At 40.8% G+C, this 21,614-nt stretch overlaps 1 protein-coding gene across 1 annotated transcript in view; it reads left to right on the top strand.

Annotated features, from left to right (window-relative positions):
* The window catches only part of LOC124608407 (legumain-like), a 153,030-nt gene that overhangs the window by 27,982 nt on the left and 103,434 nt on the right, over positions 1 to 21,614 (top strand). The window contains exon 4 of the mRNA XM_047139983.1: positions 9,818 to 9,899. Within this exon, the coding sequence (XP_046995939.1) occupies positions 9,818 to 9,899 (82 nt within the window). The remainder of the gene's footprint in view (positions 1 to 9,817; positions 9,900 to 21,614) is intronic.

The following is a 21,614-nucleotide window of genomic DNA, read 5'->3' as shown; positions in this document are numbered from 1 at the left end:
AAAAATCACCCGCTTGTGCCTGGAGCCAGCCTTTGACCGCATCTTTGAGCTCTTCGTCGTCATCAAACCGCTGTGACCCGAGCCATTTCTTCAAATGCATGAAGAGGTGATAATCACTTGGTGCCAGGTCTGGGCTGTAAGGTGGATGGTTGATAACGTCCCACTTGAAGGACTCAAGAAGGGCCGTTGTTCTGCGAGCAGAGTGAGGACGGGCGTTATCGTGCAAAAAAACGATACCGGAAGTCAGCATACCACGGCGTTTGTTCTGTATAGCCCGTCGTAACTTTTTTATTGTTTCACAGTACACGTCTTGATTAATGGTCGTACCACATTCCATGAATTCAACCAACAACACCCCTTTGGCATCCCAAAACACCGTTGCCATCAGTTTTCTGGCAGAAAAATCTTGCGAGGCTTTTCTTGGTTTGGTAGGCGAATTTGAATGTGCCCACATCTTTGATTGTTCTTTTGTCTCAGGGTTCACGTACTTAATCCAGGTTTCGTCACCGGTCACGATTCTGTTTAACAATGGTTCTCCTTCGTCCTCATAACGTGACAGAAAGTCTAATGCAGAGGCCATTCTTTGAGTTTTGTGGTGGTCGGTAAGAATTTTGGGCACCCATCGTGCACAGAACTTACGGTAACCCAATCTTGCTGTCACTATCTCGTACAAGAGAGTCTTAGAAATCTGTGGAAAACCAGTAGACAACTCCGACATTGAGAAACGTCGATTTTCACGAACTTTTGCATCAACTGTCTGAACGAGTTCGTCAGTCACCAATGATGGTCTACCACTCCTCTCTTCATCATGAACGTTTTCTCGTCCACTTTTAAATAAACGTACCCATTCACGGACAACTCCTTCACTAATAACTCTTGGTCCGTACACGGCACAAAGCTCACGATGAATAGCTGCTGCAGAATATCCTTTGGCTGTAAAAAACTTTATGACAGCACGCACTTCACATTTGGCGGGGTTTTCTATTGCAGCACACATTTCAAACTGCCACAAAAACTAAACTGGTGCAGATACGACGTTCACTCGACCACGGCTTGATGCCGACTGACCTGTTGAGTGCGTGAACGCACAGATGGCGTCGCTACTCCCCCCACAACCCGCACTGTGACCAATCGGAGGTTACTTTCTGAACCGCCCTCGTACATGTATAGTGACAACGCACATAGTGCAAAATTATTATTATGCAAGGTATTCCAGGCCAGAGGTGTGTAATGTATGTTATTTCGTGTTAACATAACCACTAATGTTGGTTAGTCTTTGTTTTCCCTTGGTTGCTAAGTGTGGCCAGATATATCACTCAGTCGCATTTCTGTATGCTACACTTTTTAAATGTTGGAAATAAATACCTTAGGTCTTACAAAAACATTTATTGGTGACCTTGACATGATCATAAGATAACTGTGCTGGATACAACATGAGTAGCAAGAAACAGCTGTGTCATGCAACATGATCAAGACTCAGCTGTGCTGCATATTACCTGTGTGATGTTCATAACGTACTACACTTTTTCAAATGGCAGCATACAACTGCAGATGAGGTGGCAGCAAGCACGGTAGCTAGCCACATTGCAGTGAAGCCACTTCCATTCTCGTAAAAAGATCCATGGTTGAAAAGCCAGTTTGTGCAGGCATATGTTATTGCCGACAACCATATATGGTTATGTTATCGCAGTACTAGATGAAGAGATGGCCACCAAAGTACAGGACATTCTAGTTGTGATACCAACTACAGAATGGTATACAGTGCTAAAAAATGAACTGATCAATCACTTATTGCAGTCTGAAACTAAGAGATTAGAGAATTTGCTGCAGATGGAAGAACTAGGTGATCGCACACCTTCACTGTTGCTTCATCATGTGTGGACATTGGTGAACAGTGCAGTCACCAATGTCATTGTGATGATGATGATGATTGGTTTGTGGGGCACTCAACTCCACAGCCATCAGCGCCCACATAAAGTCCCAATTTTTACACAATGCAGTTTTTACACAGTCCAATCCTGTCACGAATAATGATAATGATGATGAACTGATAAGGACAACACAAACACCAAGTCCCGGGGCAGAGAAAATCCTGATGTCATTACGAGAAACATTTGGTTGTCTCACTTGTCATCAGAAGCACAAAAAATACTCGCACTCTGTGCACAGGAGCATGGGACGCGCTTGCACAGATGACTGATCAGTTTGTTGAAGTGCATCCATCTGTGAATGTGGTAATTGTCAAGACACAACCAGATACCAGCACCACAATGATGTTTGTATCACTTCAAGCACTTCAGACCGAGGAAGGAGAAGAAACAAGGACATCACACAAATTATGGAAGAATATGACAATTCTAAATTTATATAAAAAATTTCATACTACTACTTTTCTAACTCGTGCTTGAGAAGCTGGAGCGTATGAATGAAATGTGAAACTATTTCCTAATATAAAGGTTTTTGCTTGCAGTAGGCCTAATAGGCATTTGATATTGCTCCTTTGTGATTTATATTCTGCTGTGTTGTAAAAATGATCATTTGTGCCAAGACAGTCTCATTTATTTGGTGTGTGTTACAATTGCTGCAGTATTAGAAAGGCCTATTTCATTTTATCAAGCAGACAGTGACAAAATAGACGTAATCAGATCGAGAAACCACACCAGTATTGGGTACTATTAGTATTAACAGCTTTTTCAGTATTAGACAACAACATTTCGTCTTTTCATGTAGCAAAATGTTTATCGAACTTTGAAGAGGTAATAGAGTCTTTCGCAGAAAGGAAAGCACCTCATCTCTAGCTGTAGTAAGATTAGAGAGAGAGAAATTCTAGGACTTAAAGGATTCAAGAAATGTATATTGTCTTGCTTGTCCCTCGTCTTTACTGGTATACATTATGTATCCTAGATTTAATTTTATGTCACACAGAACAGCAAGTTATTAGCTAATAGGCAAGAAAGAGTGCAAATTTTCTGAAGAGTTCTTGTTCTCCCAGTTACAAATAATCCCATCCGGTATTAATTGCGAGTTTTTTTTAAGAGGGCAAGATTCAATTCAGCTTGGAGCAGGAGAGGCACCACAGGACATTTTAATTTCCACTGTCCTGAATATAGTTGAATGGCAACCATTACAAAATGTATATCTTTGAATCTACAGAGCGAAAAAACAGTGGCATGTGATAGAAGAATGCAGTGTGAAGAGGCATGGCACTGCACTTTGGCACACTTAAGACCAAATAACATATCCTACATTTCCTTGAACATACATGTTTCATGTACCAGACTCTTCAGAAAGATGTGCGCTACAAAATAAACACATTTTTTTTTTTAATTTTTGGTGTCCTGCCTCAAACACTCAAGAAAGAGCGGGGGGGGGGGGGGGGGAGGGGGGGGGGGGGCGCCATGATCTAGTAGTACCCCGGTTCAGAAATATCATAGACGCAGGGCTGTTGGGTAGAGCAATCTGAGTTGTAGGGGAGAGGTGGGTGCTCACCACGTAACCCGCGTTTATTTGTAGTGATTTTGCCGTTTCCTCTTCGTTTACTGCTCTCATGTCAAATGAAAACAAAATTGATTCCTGTGGCCTGGAGCAATCAAGTGAATTAAAATACATTCACATAACTACGGAAGGCGAAAGTATGTTATTAGTTTCAGATTTTATTTTATTTCCACTTTTCTGACAGTAAAGCATTAATCGCCTTGCAGAACATGAAGTTATTTTTGTCAGTTTGCTAAAGAAATTTGGCTTTTATTAATCTTTTCCGCTGAGGCAGTCAATTTGTTTGAAATGAAGTATTTAATTCCACACTATTGGCTGGTATCAACTGTTCGCTGCATTTCAAGGGCACATTTTCATCCTCTATCACGTATGGCATTATGCCATAATAAAGACAGGTACTCCAAGAAAATTTACATCCCAAAAACCACACTGAAAAGCTTAATACAATGTTGAGGCCTTCTTCATTGGGAATCTGGACATATGAGAGAGCACTTTAACCCAAATTATACATTTTAGTCTGGTTCACGACGTTCTGATGCTCTTGGAGTGTCCTCTAAAGTCTTTTTTCTTTTATGGCATAGTGTAAAATCTTTTAATATTTTACACATACGAACGTACGGGCTTTCTGGCTCATCATAGCTGCGCAAGTATGGTGACGTCTGTTAATCTGGTGCTCTGTGGCAACTGTTGAAACAAACCTTTTTCAGACAGGTCACGGGAAAATATTGTGAATGGTGGTTTGAAAAGCGTTACTTTCAAAGGACCTTTCCTTTTACGCAAGGTGAACTGTGTGTGAAATGTATAATGAATTTCTTAAATCACAGAGTGTTTGACTCTCTTTTAAAAATCAACTCATTGTGGATGACAATTAAAAGCATTTCGAGCCCAGAAGATGATATATACGTTGTAATTAAAAATTTTACTGGCACATTTGTGTGATGCATCTTAAAGTGTAACGTGCACAAAAAAGATCAACATTATATGTGAAAGCTTTGCTTTTCTTGTAGCAACACTATGTACATTAATTTAAACCATTTACTTTTCCTATTTGTGTGTTTGAGCTACAACAGTGTTGTTGCTATTGGCTGACTATATCACGTGTCCTATGCTCTGAATATCTGCTGTCATCAGCTGGCTAGATCATGTGATGAGCTATGACTAGCTTACAAGAGCATATCACAGTCTCAATTTCAGTGCTTCAGAAAGTAACATGCAATGTTTGGTGGAATTCAAATTTGTACTTTCATAACATGGAAATATGCAGCGTACATTTTGGTGCACATCAAAGTGCTTTCCAAAACGTGTTTTTTTTCCCCCTGAGTTTCGTTTTCTAAAGTGCCGGGAAATTCTACACTGGTGTATAAAACCATAACCATTCAAAAGACTGATAAGTTTTATGGTTGTGAGGGAAAGTATACTGTCACTTAACATGAAAAGTGTTTTCACCTGGGAGAAAGTGTATTTTTAGCCGGGAAATTTGGGAAAAATCCGGGACTTTTTTCCTTGTCCGCGTATACAGCCTGTACAGAGACAAGGAACAGCCCAGCGGCATGGGAAATGCCTTGAGATGTCAGTAATGATGGAAACTGACTCTCCAGGTAACAGCAGTTAGCTTTTTATTATGAAACGATACAAGAAACAACTGTTCTTGGTGTGGACACAGGCGAGTAAGTGTCAGTTTACCCAGCAACCAGCCTGCTTCACTGTAGTTGTGATGATTAGCATCTGCTTGCTGCCAGCAACTCCACCATTCGGATGTGTGGACGGGTAACATTAGCCCTTTACCTGGGTCTCCAGTATAGATTTGAACAGCAGTTCATATTCTCTAATGTGATGCACCCGATAGGAACAGACTTCTTGTCATTTTTTTGTTCTCAGATCTTCGACATCACCATTTTCTGGATTTGATGACCAGCCAAAGTAACCAAGATTAATTTAGTCACAGTGAGTGTGCTGGATTACATACAATGACAGGAGATTCACCATATCTTACACTTCTTAGACAGTTTCTATAAATTACGGAGCTGTCACTCACACTTGTTCCACTGTAACATTATACAGTGCACCATATCCTATACAGCGCACCATATCCTGAGAGCGCCAGGCCCACTTATTCATGCATGAGCATGACATTTGAAACTCGAGACCTTAAAGAGCAGTGAAACAGAGTATGCCTTCATGCTGGCGCAAGGAATCTACCAAACATCCACTAGCAACTGGGCCTTGTCACTCCATGTAGTGCCAAAGGAAACTAACAGATGGTGCCCCTGCAGTTATTATTGTCAATGAATCTGTTTGAATGTACCTGACCGATATCCTGTGCCGCATATTGAAGACTTTGCAAATAATGTGCACACTGAATGTGTCTTCTCTACAACTGATCTAACGTGTGCATACTACCAAGTACTGGTCGCACCAGAAGACATCCCCAAAATGGCCAGTGCACACCATTTTGCTCTGCGAATCCACCAGGTTTCCACTTGGTCTACATAATGCCGGACAGACTTTTCAAAGATTTGTGGATGAAGTGACTCGCAATTTTGAATTCTGTTTCATTTACATTGATGATGTGTTAATAACGTCCAGTTCAGAGGCAGAACACCTAGAACATTTACACTAGCTTTTTGACCATCTTTGTGTGCGTGGTTTGCTCATTAATCGGGTTTTTTTTTTAAGTGTTTTTGGTGCAACAGAAGTGCCGTTTCTGGGCCACACTATTAACACTCATGGAGTATGGCCGTCACAGAAGAAGGTCAAGGCAATAGTCAATTACCCAAAGCTGGCAACAATATGCAAGTTACGTCAGTTTCTGGGAGTGACAAATTATTTTCGTTGCTTCTTTCAGACCCAGCGCTCTTAGCAGTGCCTCCAAAAGAGTCCCTATGAGGGATGCATAAATCTGGTGGCAAAGTAGAGTGGACTGATGGATTGCTAGCAGCTTTTGTTAAATTGAAATCCGCTGTCACTGATGCGACGCTGTTGGCACATGCAGCTCCGCAAGCACCTGTTGCCTTCATGGTCGACGCTTCAGTGACGGCAGTGGGTGTAATGCAGGAACAGCAGAGAATCAATGCTGGTGGCTGTTATATTCTTTAGTAAGAAGCTTTTTCCAGCACAATAAAACTGGTCCATATATGGTTGTTAACTACAAGCTGTATATGCCACCATTAAAAAGTTTTGATACATGCTTGACGGGCAACAATTCATCCTGGTTACTGACCAAGAAGTCTCACACAAATGCGTTTTGACAAAGGCCCAATAAAACTTTGCCGCACCAGGTCTGTCAAATAGATTAAACTGGGCAGTTCACGACCAACATCATACATGTTGATGGGAAAAGCAAAGTGCCAGCTGATGCCCTATCCTATATCCAAGAGGTCATGTGAACACCATGGATTACGAAGCACTCACAGCAGCACTACTCCTCAATCTGGAGTTACAAAAGATTTGAGCACACCCTTCCAGTCTACAATTATGGCATATCCAGCTACTGATAGCAAGTGTGTGGATATGATATGATATGATGTGTCAACACCAAGAGTATGCTCTTTTGTGACAACTGGTTTCCACCAACAAGCCATCACTTCATTACATCAACTTTCACAGCCATGGCACTATCAAATTGGTCAAATGAGATTTTGGGTGGCGGACTTTAGGCACAGATTGCAAGGCTTAAGTGTGTCAGTGCACAGCCTGCCAGTGCAGTAAAATTAGTTGGCTTATTCATGTGCCACTCAGTACATTTCTGTGATCCAATCAGCGTTTTGAACATATACATCTGGATAAAATAGGACCTTTACCAACATCTGGGGGGGGGGGGGGGGTGTCTACCTACTGTCTTGCAGCAGTTGTTTGATTTACATGCTAGCTGGAGGTTTTCCTCATGGCAGATATTACAGCAGAGACGGTTGCCACCACCCTTTTTCACAGGCGGTATGTATCACCACAGCTCAGGGCAGACAATTCAACTTGTATCTGTTAAAGGCTTTTGTTGTACTGTTGAGCACAAAGAGGATTAGAACCACAGCATACTACCCAGTGGCAAATAGATTGGTTGAATGACTATATATGAGGGTGAAGGCATCGTTAAGTCGGCACAATTCGGTGTTTGATACAAATTCTACCCATCATACCACAGGACATCCACACATCTATAAAAGAGGATTTAGGAACAACAGAGCAAGGCTGATGTGCAAGATAACCAATTCGCATAGCAGGTGAATTCTTCAGCAGCACTCCAAGTGGGATTATTGAAGCATCGGGCTTCATTATTAAGCTGTGATCCCACTTACAGCAACCCCTGCGTCTGGTAGCAACAAGGACACAACAATCTTATCATCTATTTGTTTTCAGTGATTTGTAAAGATGCAAGTAGGTTTTCATTCAACAAGACACCTGACAGTCACCTTATAATGGACCTTAAAACATGTTCAGAAGAGGTGACAAGCAGTTAGACGCTGGAGAAATTCTGACTACAGTTCCAGTGGACAGGTTAAAGTCTGTGTACTACACAACCTACAACAACTGGGATAAGGCATCTGGACAGTTCAACTGGACATGCCAACCCCATTCCCTGCTCTGCTTTCTAGTCCAGTTACACTGCAATTGCTGTCGAGCAGTGATGCCTCACCGGAAGAAACTGAGCAAGTTCTTACGTGATCCGGGCATCACATGAAATTCAGCCGATGATATCATTAATACTGTGGGGAGGGGATAGGGAAGGGAATGGTGTAGTGACAGTGCACATAATGAAAATTATCCTGATGCAAAGTGTTCAAAGTCAAAAATATATAATGCATGTTATTTGATGTTAGCATGACCACTAATGTTGTCTATTCTTTGTTTTTTTCGTGTTTGGTATGTGTTTCCAGATACATCACTCCCTCACATTTCTGTATGCTACACTTGTTAGATGTTGGAAATAAAACTCTCATTATGAGACCCAACATTTGCTTCCAATATCTAGTTAACATTTTCATCCATAATTGCTGTGTTCACCCTGTTCTGTATTCTGTGAGGTGAATATTTATCAATCTGTGTGCACCATCTACACTACTCTTTCATTTTTGTACATACATAAACATCTTTTCTCTATCCATTTTTTATTTCAGATTGCTTTTAATGTTTTTATTTTATTTTATTATATTTTGTCTTTACTAATTCCAGTGTCTCACATTATCCACAGCTGCCATGTTTCTGCATTTGTCAGTCCAACTACCTCTTCTTCTGCCTTTACTACACCTCTTGTAAGGTCATTCTGTTTCTTTTCTATGCCAGTAGCTCCTTGAAGTGTCATTATATTACATGTGTTTTGTAGGCAGTTTGAATGTTTACTTCCTTCATCTTGTCTTTAAAAATTTCAGCTGCCTGGAGATCAAATTGGGGGCAGGTGGGTACTAATTTAGTACCAGAATATTTTGCTCTGGAGGAAACCATGATGAAAGTTTCAACAGAGAGTTGTATTTACTAGGAATGAATAATGTAATGGCATCCATTGCCTTCCACATTGCATAACTTTATCTATTAAAAGTTGTCCTGTCAATGCTGGCTCATAGCTGTTTCCGTATTATGGCCATACTTATAGTTGTCCACTATCAGAGGGTGACAAGGGGCACAGTAAGAGGAAAGTGCTCACTGTGCATACGCACCATGAATAGCTAAGTCATAGAGGCAAATGTCACATCAATCATCTCATTGTCAGTGTTGTAAGTGGGGCAGTGTTTGTAGTTCGGACTGTAATGTCGGCACCAGCTGACATACAAGCTGCTATGTCTTCCCCTGCTACATGTGTTGCAATCTGCTACTGAAGGAACTCACAAGAGTTGTCATCCTGCTGAAACAGAGAAGGTTCATATTGAAATTATGTATAGCAATAATCCCATGTACAAAAAAAGAGAAAGCATTATTTTTCTTTTTTTATATTCAAGACTTAACACATTCATAGTTTTCTGGTGATCAGTTCTGTGCTATTGGTTGATATTGTTTGCTGTTACTTTTGACTCTATATCCAGTGTATTACGATACATTCTGAAGCATTTTCTCTTTAGAGTCTTCTCTGCCTTGCTTACTAGTTTACTCTGAGACCGTAGTTTTTATTTCAGGAGTTTTTAATTTATACTTTTATCCAGACCTTCCTGTTTTAGTGAAGATTCTTTAAATGGAATTATTCATTATTTTTTGTTTAATTTGTTACTGACATTTGATTTATTCAGAGAAAATATACTGTGTTTCACACTTGGACTAATAAGCAATAAAACAATAATTAGCTTACGGGAATTGGTTTGCTTTATTAGTAGTAAGGAGGAATCGCATTGTGTTTCAGGAATCCATGGAAGGGTGTTCTGATCAATGAACCAAATGGAACGAATGTGTATGAAGGTGTTAAAAAGGACTATACACGAGATGTAAGTAAAATATTTTAGAATGTGGGTAACCTAAACAGATGATATAACATTCAAAATTCTAATTTGAAATGGTTTATTTGAGAAACAAGATCATGTTAAAAGAAATTACAATGTTTACACTATATTGCAAATGTTATTTGTCAGATTTGTTAGTACTTCAGGTGCAAACATAGAGTTCAAGTTCAGTATCTGAATTGTGTTATATGTTGGCACTGTTGAACTTTGAGACATGTTTCGTATATTATGTCTTGCTCCGTACTCAAGAGTAAATTTCCAGTCACGTGTCAATAATCTGACCTGCTGTGTTTGAAGTTCAAAGTCAGAATAACCATGTATGTTTTTGTTAATGCTGACTTTGCCCCTATCTGCAACTTGTATGCAGGAAAACTGAAAGGTCTCTCATAGACCTTCATTTTTAAATAAATGATATAGCGGCCTTCATTATTACTATCAACATATTGACTGATTTATTACAACAGTCAAACACTTCATACAATACTTTGACAACGTAGATGTATCAGTATGTGTTCCCAGTGCAATTCCCTTCGATAGTAATTGACATTCATTCTCTCCTGAATGACAGCTGACTGGATGACAGCCAAAAAGCTTCAGCTGTTATGATGTCATTGTGATTTTCATGTCAGTTCTTCTTCCATGGTGTCCACCACATCATGATTGATCACCAGCCAACAGACGTGACATCGTGTCAATGCTTTCATGAGAGTCATACCCCAGCATTACACTTGCAGCAACTTGAGTTTGCAAGGATGCAACTCTGGGGGATGACCACTTGACAGCATTGTTCCTTTGTGGCAAGCATTAGGATCCCATGGACAATGTTGAGTTGATCACGACACACCAAATCTACCCCCTCAAGAGATGCACCTAGTCAATCCACCTTGTCATCTGAAACAATTTCCCAGTAAAGTGAGTCAGCGGCCATGGTGGTTGCGACCTCTCATGCTGTCGACAGAAAATTGGACAGGATGAGCTGCAAAGTGTCGTCCAATGTGACTGTGAGAGCCTCCTGCCAATCAAACCCTACATCAGGCCCCTCTGGTAGCTGTAAAGCACATTGGTGTTGGCATGCTGGGCAGTGGAGCAATAATGAATGTTATAGTGATAGTTGCTGAGAAATAGGGCACACACCTGCACTCAGTGGGCAGTCCATCTTGCAGCTTGAAACGAGGCCTGCATAAGGAAACCAATGGCTTGTGGTCGGTGATAAGAAGGAACCTCATCCCATAGAGGAAAACATGGAACTCTTTAACTCCAAAAATGGTAGCAATCGCCTCCTTTTCCATCTGTGAATAATTATGCTGTGCAGTGGAATACTTCTTGGGGCCTAAGCAATGGGTTGTTTGATGCCATCCGGTTTCCAATGGGGCAGGACTGCACTGATGCCATTTTGGGATGTGTCACAGTCCAGGGTCGAAGGCTTAACAGCTTAAAAGAAGCCAGCCAGGGAACAGGGTACAACTTCTGCTTGAGAGACTGAAAAACCCATTGACAGTTTGCAGACCAGGCAAATTTGATGCCATTTTGCTGAAGCTGGTTAAGAGGATGGCAGATACGCATGTTCCGAAGAATGAACCGAGCGTAATACAAAATCTTTCCCAAAGCAATACTGGAGATCCTCCAGGTTCTTGGGTGCCAGCAGGTTGTGACAATGGCTTTGATGTAGTTGTCCATAGGGAAGAGGCCATCTTTGCTAAGCACATGTCCCAAAAAAATGTACCTTTGTGGAGAAAAAACTGCACTTTTCCAACTTGCAATGAAGGCCATTCTCCAGGAGGTACTTGAAAACTAACTCAAGGTTTCAAAATGCTCCTCCCATCTAGGGTAACAGCAAATGGCCTGAATCAACTGCTCCAAATACCATTGATAAATTCCTCGTGAAAATGAGATTCCAAAAGGCAAGAGATTAAACTGTCAAAATCCAAAGGCAATGTTGAGGACAAAGAAAGTCCAAGGAACTGCATGCGACAGCAACTGCAGGTAGGCATCACACTAGATGATGTGTTTAAAACACTGGCACCCTGACAACTTCACCAAAAATTCTGATAGCTTAGTATTGGATATGAATCCATGACATATTGCGCATTAACCATGTATTTAAAATAGCCACAAAGGCACATAGTGCCGTTGGGGCTTCTGAATGACTGCCAGAGGGGGGCCACTGACTCAACAAAATAGGAGAAACGATACCTTGATCCTGCCAACAGTGGAACTAGGCCTTTACCATGTCACACCCATGGAGAAGGGTATGTAGGGACAGTGACAAAATTTAGATACCGCTGACAGCCTCTAAACTTCCTGCCTGACCCCAGATAGCCTCAAAAAGTAGGATGTATGACTGCTGTAAAGGGTCTAACTTATAAAAGGGAATGAATTTAGACACTAAATGCACATTGTAAACTACATGCAAGCCAAAAACACAAAAAGGTCTCTAGCCAAAAAAATATTTTGCACCGGAAACTAACAATGTAAATTGGTACCCCACATTCTTAGAATTTGTGAATATGGAAAATTGCCCCCACAAGGGAGTGTGCTGTTTACTGTAAGAGACAGCCTGACATAGCAGGTGTTGCAAGCCTGGACAATACAAGAGCTGTATTATTCTTAATTAATAAGGCTGACCATCACTGCTGTGTCTACTTGAATTTTGACCAGTCGTCCATCCTAAACCATCAGCAAAATACACTGGGGGTAACATGTACAGGGTGTCGGAGATGGCTGCAGTGGCCAGCAAAAACATATGGTATCTAACAACTGACTCGACGCTCACTGACTGTCGCAAGCAAATGCCTCAAATGGGGCTGCCATCTGGGGTCAGTCTTGTTGAATATGTGACAAATGACAGTTGGGGCATGACTGCCAGTTTGCCACAAGCAGAAAGAGAACAGTGCTGAGAACCCAAAAACGGGGGCAAGAGTATGACGCTTCAGCAGACTCGAACCTGCTGAGCTCGGTGTTGACGAAGAAGGGCGGTGCCACAATGTTGCAGGGCCACAATGCTGCTGCTTCAGAATTGTCAATGGTGTCAACACATGGTCACTCTGTGGGAGGCAAGGCTACTTGGGGTCCCCACAGGGCATGAGAGGCTGTTTACCATGCACACGTAGTTGAACTACCTACCAATTATCAAAAAGAATGCTCCACACTGATGTTGTCAGCTCATGCAATTCCACAATCTGGACAGTGGTGTAGTCAACATTGTCCGGATAAGCCTTAGTCTGATCCTGGAAATCAGGCGCTAACCGGACAATCATGTATTGAATCAGCGAGTCCACATAAGAGGTAGCACATTAGGGTTACTTAAAATGAAACTTGTGCTGCTGAACAACAACAAAGTGGCCTTATAAACTGGACTGACAATACAACTTACCTGGCAGTGAAACAGGAACCAGTGCAGATAATTCTCCCATCTTTCCCTGATTCATTGAAACCAGTAAACGACAGTGGAATGGGGAAGAAACTTGCACAACGGGCACCTGGTCTGCCTCCGGTGGGGCAAGGGCACAAATCAAATGCGTATTTTGTTCTTCAGCATCTGCATCTGATGCTGGAGTTGCTGTGGTTGTTCCTTCTGCTCCCTTTGTAGGCAAAACTTTAGTGCCATCATTGCAGAACTGCTGGGAACCACAAAATAGGGGTGTCACATGCATAAGAATGGTCTTTGTCGCCACTTCAGTATTTGCACAGGTGCGACAATGCCACTACACTACACTGTCGGTGCAGGTATTTCACGAGCCAATGGTGGCTCAGTATTAACCAGGCAAATGAACATGAGAGTAAATGAAAGTCGCCATTTGAGTCACTCTATGAGAATCGGAAAGTCCAAAACCTCATAGACATTCATGGGGATAACGTCAGCGTGCGGCTGGCACAGGTGGATGATGACAGCCCTCAGCAACAATGCTCAGCACAAGTCATAAGGTGAGGTCTGTGGTGGTTGAACTCAGCGTAAACACAGGTCTGCTTGGCTTATTGCCACACACAGGTACCCACTTCTATCAGTGGGTCTGCCCATACTATATGTTGCCTGTGCCCTCCATGGCAGGTTTCCACCCTATTCCACTGCTCTACCAACACCAGCTCATCTGCCTACATGGTTATGTCAGAGGGTGGGGATACTAAAACACTGGAAGAAATTACAATCATTGCCTGTACCACACCTATAATTTCCAAATGCACAGATTAAAACACAGTTTGTATCATTACATCTTACTCTTTAAGAATGAAATGATCATAGTGTTAACGAATTAGTGTTTGTGGGTTAACCCGCAATAAGTAGTACTCACAAATTTCTAATCAAGACATGTCTGTACCAATTAATATTTATTACATGTGGATTTTTCACAAAGAATACTTAACTACTAATCATAGTCATTACCTGACCTAATGCCCATCTGATCACAGTTACAAGCACATTTTCACAAAATAATCGTTCACTTAATGGGAATATGAATTCTCAAAGTAACTTATATACATGACCATTCTGTCAGTCAACCATTCTTCATTATCTCAAATTCCTTGTGTGTGTAACCTTGCCGCAAAGGAGGTCTATAAAACACCCACCGCTCTCTGTTCATCATAAATACTTTTGTTTTCAGGATGAGTATTAGGCACTTATTGTGACTTGTCTAATGTCAAACGAATATTAAGCTTATTTATAAGTTTTGTTATGCATTAACTACATCCGGAAATGATTAGTGTGTTATCTCTCTGGCAATTGTGTGAAAACATATTTTACTTTAATGAATAAGAGAAGGGTTCCCACAGTGGAAATATTGCATGTGGAAAGATAGCGTAGAAATGGTACTCATTGTGGAGAAGAAAGAAAGAAAAAAAGAGAACTAGGAATATTAGAACCAAAGAAGGCAGACTCCAAAGATAGATACCCATCCCACCCTCCATCCTAAGGATCCCTCCCTCGGAGGTACTTCACAGAAGGAGGGTGACGGTGGGGGCAGAGAATGAAGATGACTGCCAACCCTGCAGAATTATCATCACCCCTGGCTTCACCTTCAAGGTCCCTGAAAATTGGTTCTAAGACCCTACGATTGTTAGCCTACAGAGAACAGTAATTCCATCTGTTTAGTTATTAATTAATAATTTTTTACATAACTCAGGCTTTGCTGGTCATATCCATTGTTTGGTTTATTACTTTCCTTTAATAATTCAACACAGAAAAATTAGCGGAATTACTTGCACTAAATTAAGCTAACCTCCCCTAAAAATTCCTGTATTGCCAACAATGACACTTATCACCAAAAAAGGATAGAAATTCTCTTAAAACAGAACTTTTAACAAACCATATTACTGATTTCTTTAGAAAGAGTATACAAAACTCTAGAAAACAAACAAAACAATATTTGCGTATTAGCTTACCTAATTCAAACAATGGAAAATCCAGGATGGAATGTAACAATGTAATGAAAAGGATAGTTGTTACTCGCCATATAGCGGAGATGCTGAGTCGCAGAAAGGCACACAAAAAGACTGTCGGAAGGTTAGCTTTCGGCTACAAAGGCCTCTGTCAAAAATAGACCACACACAGTCTGCACACTCTGTGCTCCAGTTGCCAGAGACAGTGGTCCTGTGTGTGAGAGAGTTGCGTTTGTGTGAGTGATTGTGAGAGAGAGTGTGTGTGTGTGTGGGGGGGGGGGGGGGGGGAAGGGGGGGGGGGAAGTCTATTTTTGATAAAGGCCTTGTTGGCTGAAAGTTAACTTTCCAGCAGTCTTTCTGTGTGCCATTCTGTGACTCAGCATCTCCATTATATGGTGAGTAGATTACCTAATTCATTATGGAGACAAAATATCCATTATTATTAGGTTAGTTCATCTTCAGACACTTAAAAGCTGCATTAGGGCATGTAGAGATAAGTAATGCTTTTAGTACCTATGGGACTGTCATCGAATCTGAGGAATTGCAAGTTTTGAACCATTAACAACATATTGTTGTTTGACATTCTGTAAGTAATTACTTATTGTTCCATGCTTGAAGAATAGTATTCAAAACTCACACTTATGTCTTTATTATTCGGTCATTAGCTCATCAGACAGTCTAAATTACCAGACTTGGGAGTAGGTTTATCTATTTTTTTACTTGCAGGAAACCTTGAAATCTATTGTATTCTGCTTCTGCAGTAACCATCGAGATACATCTCTTTCCGCAGAAAGATACTTCGTGCACAACCATTTAACTTTCTATATGACTGTGTCCATCTGAATGTCAGCATGTCCTACATATGATTCAGATATAAGGGAATATTTCCCTGCAGTTTGTCACTGTTTTCTGTAGTGAGCTTTACATACATATTATCAATAAAGTCAGACAGATTAATTTCATGTAAAACATACCAGAAAAAATCCCAGTCGTGTATTTTCTAAATGTTAGGCTTACTTAATAGAACAAATTGAATTTGTTTTCTTGCCATGATTCAAGACAGGTTACTTGTCCAAAAAGAAAGAAAGAAAGAAAGAAAGAAAGGCAGACAGTCAGATATATGTCTGCAGAGTATGGTGAAAGAAAGACGCATTCTGCTTTGTAATTCACCTTTAACCAATATGAACTTCTGTTTGTATTTGTAGTGTTATTAAACACTGGGAGAGAGATGTCATAGCTTATATGGTTAACGTATTGTTTCTTACTGTGTTTCTTTTAAGTTTACTGTAAAAATCCAGATATGAATCTAAATGTATGTCATAAGTTACAGACAAGTACTACATTGTGTATTAATTAGTTATGTTAGAGTGTAAAACACATGTAGGCTTTTAAGCCTGGTAATATATGTGTCTCACTCGTGTTCTCATCGAAAGCCTGTGAGCTATCACTCGTAATCTTTTTCTGTAGTCCTATCTATTATGTATTTGCAAGACATAATATAATTAAAAGAAACTATAGTTTTTAAGAAAATTGTGGAAAGGTGAGATATCGCTATATGGAAATTTAACATGGAAAAAATATAACAGACAGCGCGATGCCTAGCAGATGTCAATCCATTTGGTCCACACAGAATGTGAACTTACGAGGCTTGTTTTCTAGAACATATATCTTTTGATCATATCTATCTTATGTAGACCTTTTCCCTTACCACTTGAGGGATCTGTTGGAAAAACAAGCTTCGGGTATGGAATCCTCGTAATTTCATAAGGACTTTTGTCTCTTTCCTCAGTTGTGAACTGCAATGAAATGCTTTTACTAGCACCATGTCATTCAATTTAAATTTGGGGGCACTTGCTTTAAAATTATGTTCTCACACTCGACATTGTGCTTGTTTTAAATGCCTCTCTACATTTACTTGTAAATTACTAGTTGGTACATTGTTTACCTCGAGCCAAGAAAAATTTTGCAGTGATTCTCCAATGAACTTTTTGCTGATCGCTTCTACTGGTGAAAGTCTTGTTGATAAGTAGGGCACCTCATGAAGGATAACGTGGAGCTCGAGGATTATTTGCACCTCGGTAATGCACTTAGTAGATCGATATATGTGACATAATCTTGTAATCTCCTTCATTTCTCTTTCTGATGTGTTGGTTTGTGGGTGATACTTAAAAAGAAGTATGTGTTTTACACCTTCCGATGCTAAAAATGCTTTGAAAGTAATACTTAATTGACTTCCATTATTGGGGAGCAAATGATGAGGTTTGCCCACATCCATGAAGTAACCTCATAACAGTTGATTACAGTAGCTGTATTTGCTAACTTTATGGGATACAGTTCTATGTATTTCAACCAATCTTCTACTAAGACTAAACTATAGGAACCACCAACTTTGCTGTTTGGCAAAGGGCTAAAAAAATCAGCTGCTGTTCAGTCATGTAATGCTTTTGGAATTACTGGATACAGTGTAGAAGTTATTGGCCTATTATCTTCCTTAACTTTTTGACATATATCACAACTTTTTAATTTTCTTTTTACTTCTGTACCCAGATTCTTAAAACAATAAGACTTTGTCATAGGTGTGAAACTCTTCTGTCTACCAAATGTCCATATCCCCTGTGTATGAACCAGATCAAATCGTAGACTAATATTTTAGATGTACTTAACTTCCACTGACATGATTTCTCATGCTTTCTCCAAAACAAAGTGTCTCCCTTGAATAACCATTTGTTCTTATCTGCCCCCTCTAAATTATAGAATTCAATAATTCTTTTAAATTTTCATCAGTTTACGGTCCTTTTATGTTTTTGGCCGGCCGCGGTGGTCTAGCGGTTCTAGGCGCTCAGTCTGGAGCCGCGCGGCCGCTACGGTCGCAGGTTCGAATCCTGCCTCGGGCATGGATGTGTGTGATGTCCTTAGGTTAGTTAGGTTTAAGTAGTTCTAAGTTCTAGGGGACTGATGACCACAGATGTTAAGTCCCATAGTGCTCAGAGCCATTTGAACCATTTATTTTTTTATGTTTTTGGTCGACTTTCTTTCCTCGTTTGTGCTACCAACAGCCAAAAAACTGACTGTAAATGCAACACCGGGCTCTTCTGTTTTAGTTCCTGTATTCCTTCCCATGGGTGATGGTGGTAGGACATCCAGCAATATGTTTTGTAAACTTTCTACATAATTTACTTTTATCTTGAACTCCTGTAAAAAGTGTACTCATTCCATTAATCTACTGTGTAGCAGTCTCCTGGGAACCCCAAATTATGGTTTGTAAATTGTGCAAACCCCAAACTATGGATGAAAATTCCTTATAATTTAATTTGTGTTTGTAAGGTCCTACTGGCAAGAGCTATTGTATTATGTTCTCCCTTATTGTGATCCCACTCTTCTTGAAACAATTCACATCCAAGTCAACATTCTGATCCATGTCCAGATTAAAGGGTTGATGCATTTTAGGATGACTCAAAATTTTGGCCTCCAGTGAAGCCTGATTAATATTATACCAATGCACTCATGGAACTGAAATATTTTGCTTGTTCAAACATAGATTGTAGTTCTTCCATACTAACTGACCTATCTCTTTTTAAAGTCCGAGTGTCTAATACTTAACGAATTTCCCTGTTCAGTTTTTCATTACTAATAATGGATTATTATTTGAACGAGACCAAATTCTATGATTATATAAATATAGTCATCAGTCACTCTAGGTGTGTCCAAAAAAACTTACGTGATACTTAAGTAAGATACCCTGTAATTCCCATTCCCACATTTACGTTAATATGATAGATTCTTGTGGATTGACTAATATAATTTATAGTAGTTCTTCCTCTGCTGGGACTGGGCTGTCCAGTGCTAGTGTATAGGCTGAAGTTACTAAGTTAACATACTTCAATATTTGTAATTCTTGCTTAAAATCTACAGACTTATTTTCAAAAGATACTCAGTAGTTTGATCCCTTTGCCACATTACTATATTTGCATTAAAATTAACAATGGAGGAAATGATAGATAGCTACTTACATAAAGAAGATGCATCAAGTTGCAACAGGTACGACACACACACACACACACACACACACACACACACACACACACAAACAAACAAACGCGCGCGCCCACACACACCAAATCCAGCATCTCGGGCCAAACTGCAACATCATGTGGAATGCAACCAGCAATGTGGAAGGGGAACAGGTAGTAGTGTATGGGTGGAGGGAGAGACGAACACTGGTGGAGTGTGCAGAGACAAGACTGCCGACAGGCGCAGCATCAGGAGTTTGTGAACCAGAGAGGTGGGGAAGAAAGGAACAAAGAACGAGAGGATCAGGGCTTTATTGTACCCTGAAATGAGGAACATCCTTCCCAAGATACTTCCCACCCTTCCTAAAGTGGTGTTCCGTCCCCCACCCAACCTCGACAACATACTAGTCCATCTGTATGCCCCTCCCAGTCCCAACCCCTTTCCACAAGAATCGTATCCCAGTGGAAAACCCAGGTGCAAAACCTGCCCAATCCACCCATCCAACACTTCCTATTCCAGTACTATCACAGGTTCATCCTACCACCTGTGAAAGCAGCTTTGTCATATACCAGCTGTGCTGCAATCATTGCACAGCTGTTTATATTGGTATGTCTGTCAACCAGCTGTCCATCATGATAAACAGCCACCGCCAAACTGTGGCCAAGAGCAAAGTAGACCGCCCTGTAGCACAACAAACAGCCAAATATAGCACACTTGATTTCAACAGCTGCTTCACTATCCAAGCCATCTGGATCCTTCCCTCCACCACCAGCTTTTCTGAACCTCGCAATGGGAGTTATCCAACATATTCTCCGCTTCCGTAACTATCCCAGCCTGAACCTACTGTAACATACTGTTCCCACACCTTCCACCCAGCAGTTTTCAATCCCTCTGTCCTTTCATTTTCTCCCCATTCTCATATCCCACCCCGTTTATTTGCAGCCCTCTACCGATGCATCTGTCTGTCTTTCCCCGCTCCTCTCCTTTTTGTTCCTTTTTTTTCCTACCCCTCTGCCCCACAACCTCCTGATGCTGCGCCTGTTGGCAGTCCAGTCCCTGCACACTCCACCATACAGCATTTCTCTCCCTCCCTCTCTCTCTCTCTCTCTCTCTCTCTCTCTCTACCTGTACTCTACTATTCCTTACCTTTCCACTTCCGCACCACGTACGGATTGCTGCTTGCATTCCATGTGATGTTGCACTCTGACCTGAGATACTGGCGTTGTTGTGTGTGTGTGTGTGTGTGTGTGTGTGTGTGTGTGTACTGATGAAGGCTGTGGCCGAAAGCTATATGTGAGTGTCTTTTAATCATGCCTGTCTGCAACTTGACATGTCTTCTTTATGGTGAATAACAGTCTGGCTTTTCCTACATTGTTGATATTCCTACCTGGAGTTTCCACTGCATTAAAATCGAGTGAGGCTATATTTTAAAGTAGCCAGTCTAAACCAAGTAGTATCTGTATGTTAAGATTTGGTACTGCTGTTAATAAAATCTGTTGAGACAAGAATTTGTTAATGGTTATTGGTAATCTTGTTTCTTCATTATAAGCCTTGCTTTATTTCATGCTATCCCAACCACATAAACTCCATGTGGAGGGAAGGATCCAGATGGCTTGGGTAGTGAAGCAGCTGTTGAAATCAAGTGTGTTATATTCAGCTGTTTTTGCTGTGCTACAGGGTGGTCTACTTTGCTCTTGGGCACAGTTTGGCAGTGTTGGAGAGCTGTATTTGTGATATATATATAATATTTAACATTAGTTCTTGTGATATCAACTATACCTCACTCCTTGTATCTACATGAATACCAACTTTCCTATCAAAATATTTTCTCAGTGTAATAGGTTTAATTTGCTGCTCTTCCATACCTCCTCCCCCCTCTCCCTCAAAGGGGCTCACAACCCTCGAGTACGTGCTTGGCTATCATGGGGTCGCAGCCTTTGCATTGCTACTTCCCTTTCCATGCTGCGTATTTATCCTCCTGCTATTCTTTCCCCTCCCTTGGAGACTGAATCATATGCCTTCTTCAGAAAATTGAAGTTCTTGGTAAAACTGTTCATAGATTGTCCTGTGTCCTGCCCACCCATATTTCTTATCCTGTGCTTCCTTTTTTTACCCTTCCTCTGCTTTGTCATTTGATGTCTCTTTTTGTTTTCTTCTTCTTCTTCTTCTTCTTCTTCCTCCTCCTCCCTGTGCATTCCAGAAGCCCAGCCCACGTGTTTGATGCATAAAAGGTGACTGGGTAACATGTAATAACACATAGTGGTCGGATGTTCCCCCCTCATAAAGGCGCAGCCAAGGGAAGGATGATTACCG

The sequence above is a fragment of the Schistocerca americana genome, chromosome 1 (genome assembly GCF_021461395.2).
Source record: "Schistocerca americana isolate TAMUIC-IGC-003095 chromosome 1, iqSchAmer2.1, whole genome shotgun sequence".
Lineage (NCBI taxonomy): Eukaryota > Metazoa > Arthropoda > Insecta > Orthoptera > Acrididae > Schistocerca > Schistocerca americana.
The sequence above is the reverse complement of the archived record's forward strand: the minus strand, read 5'-3'. Positions and strand labels throughout refer to the sequence as shown.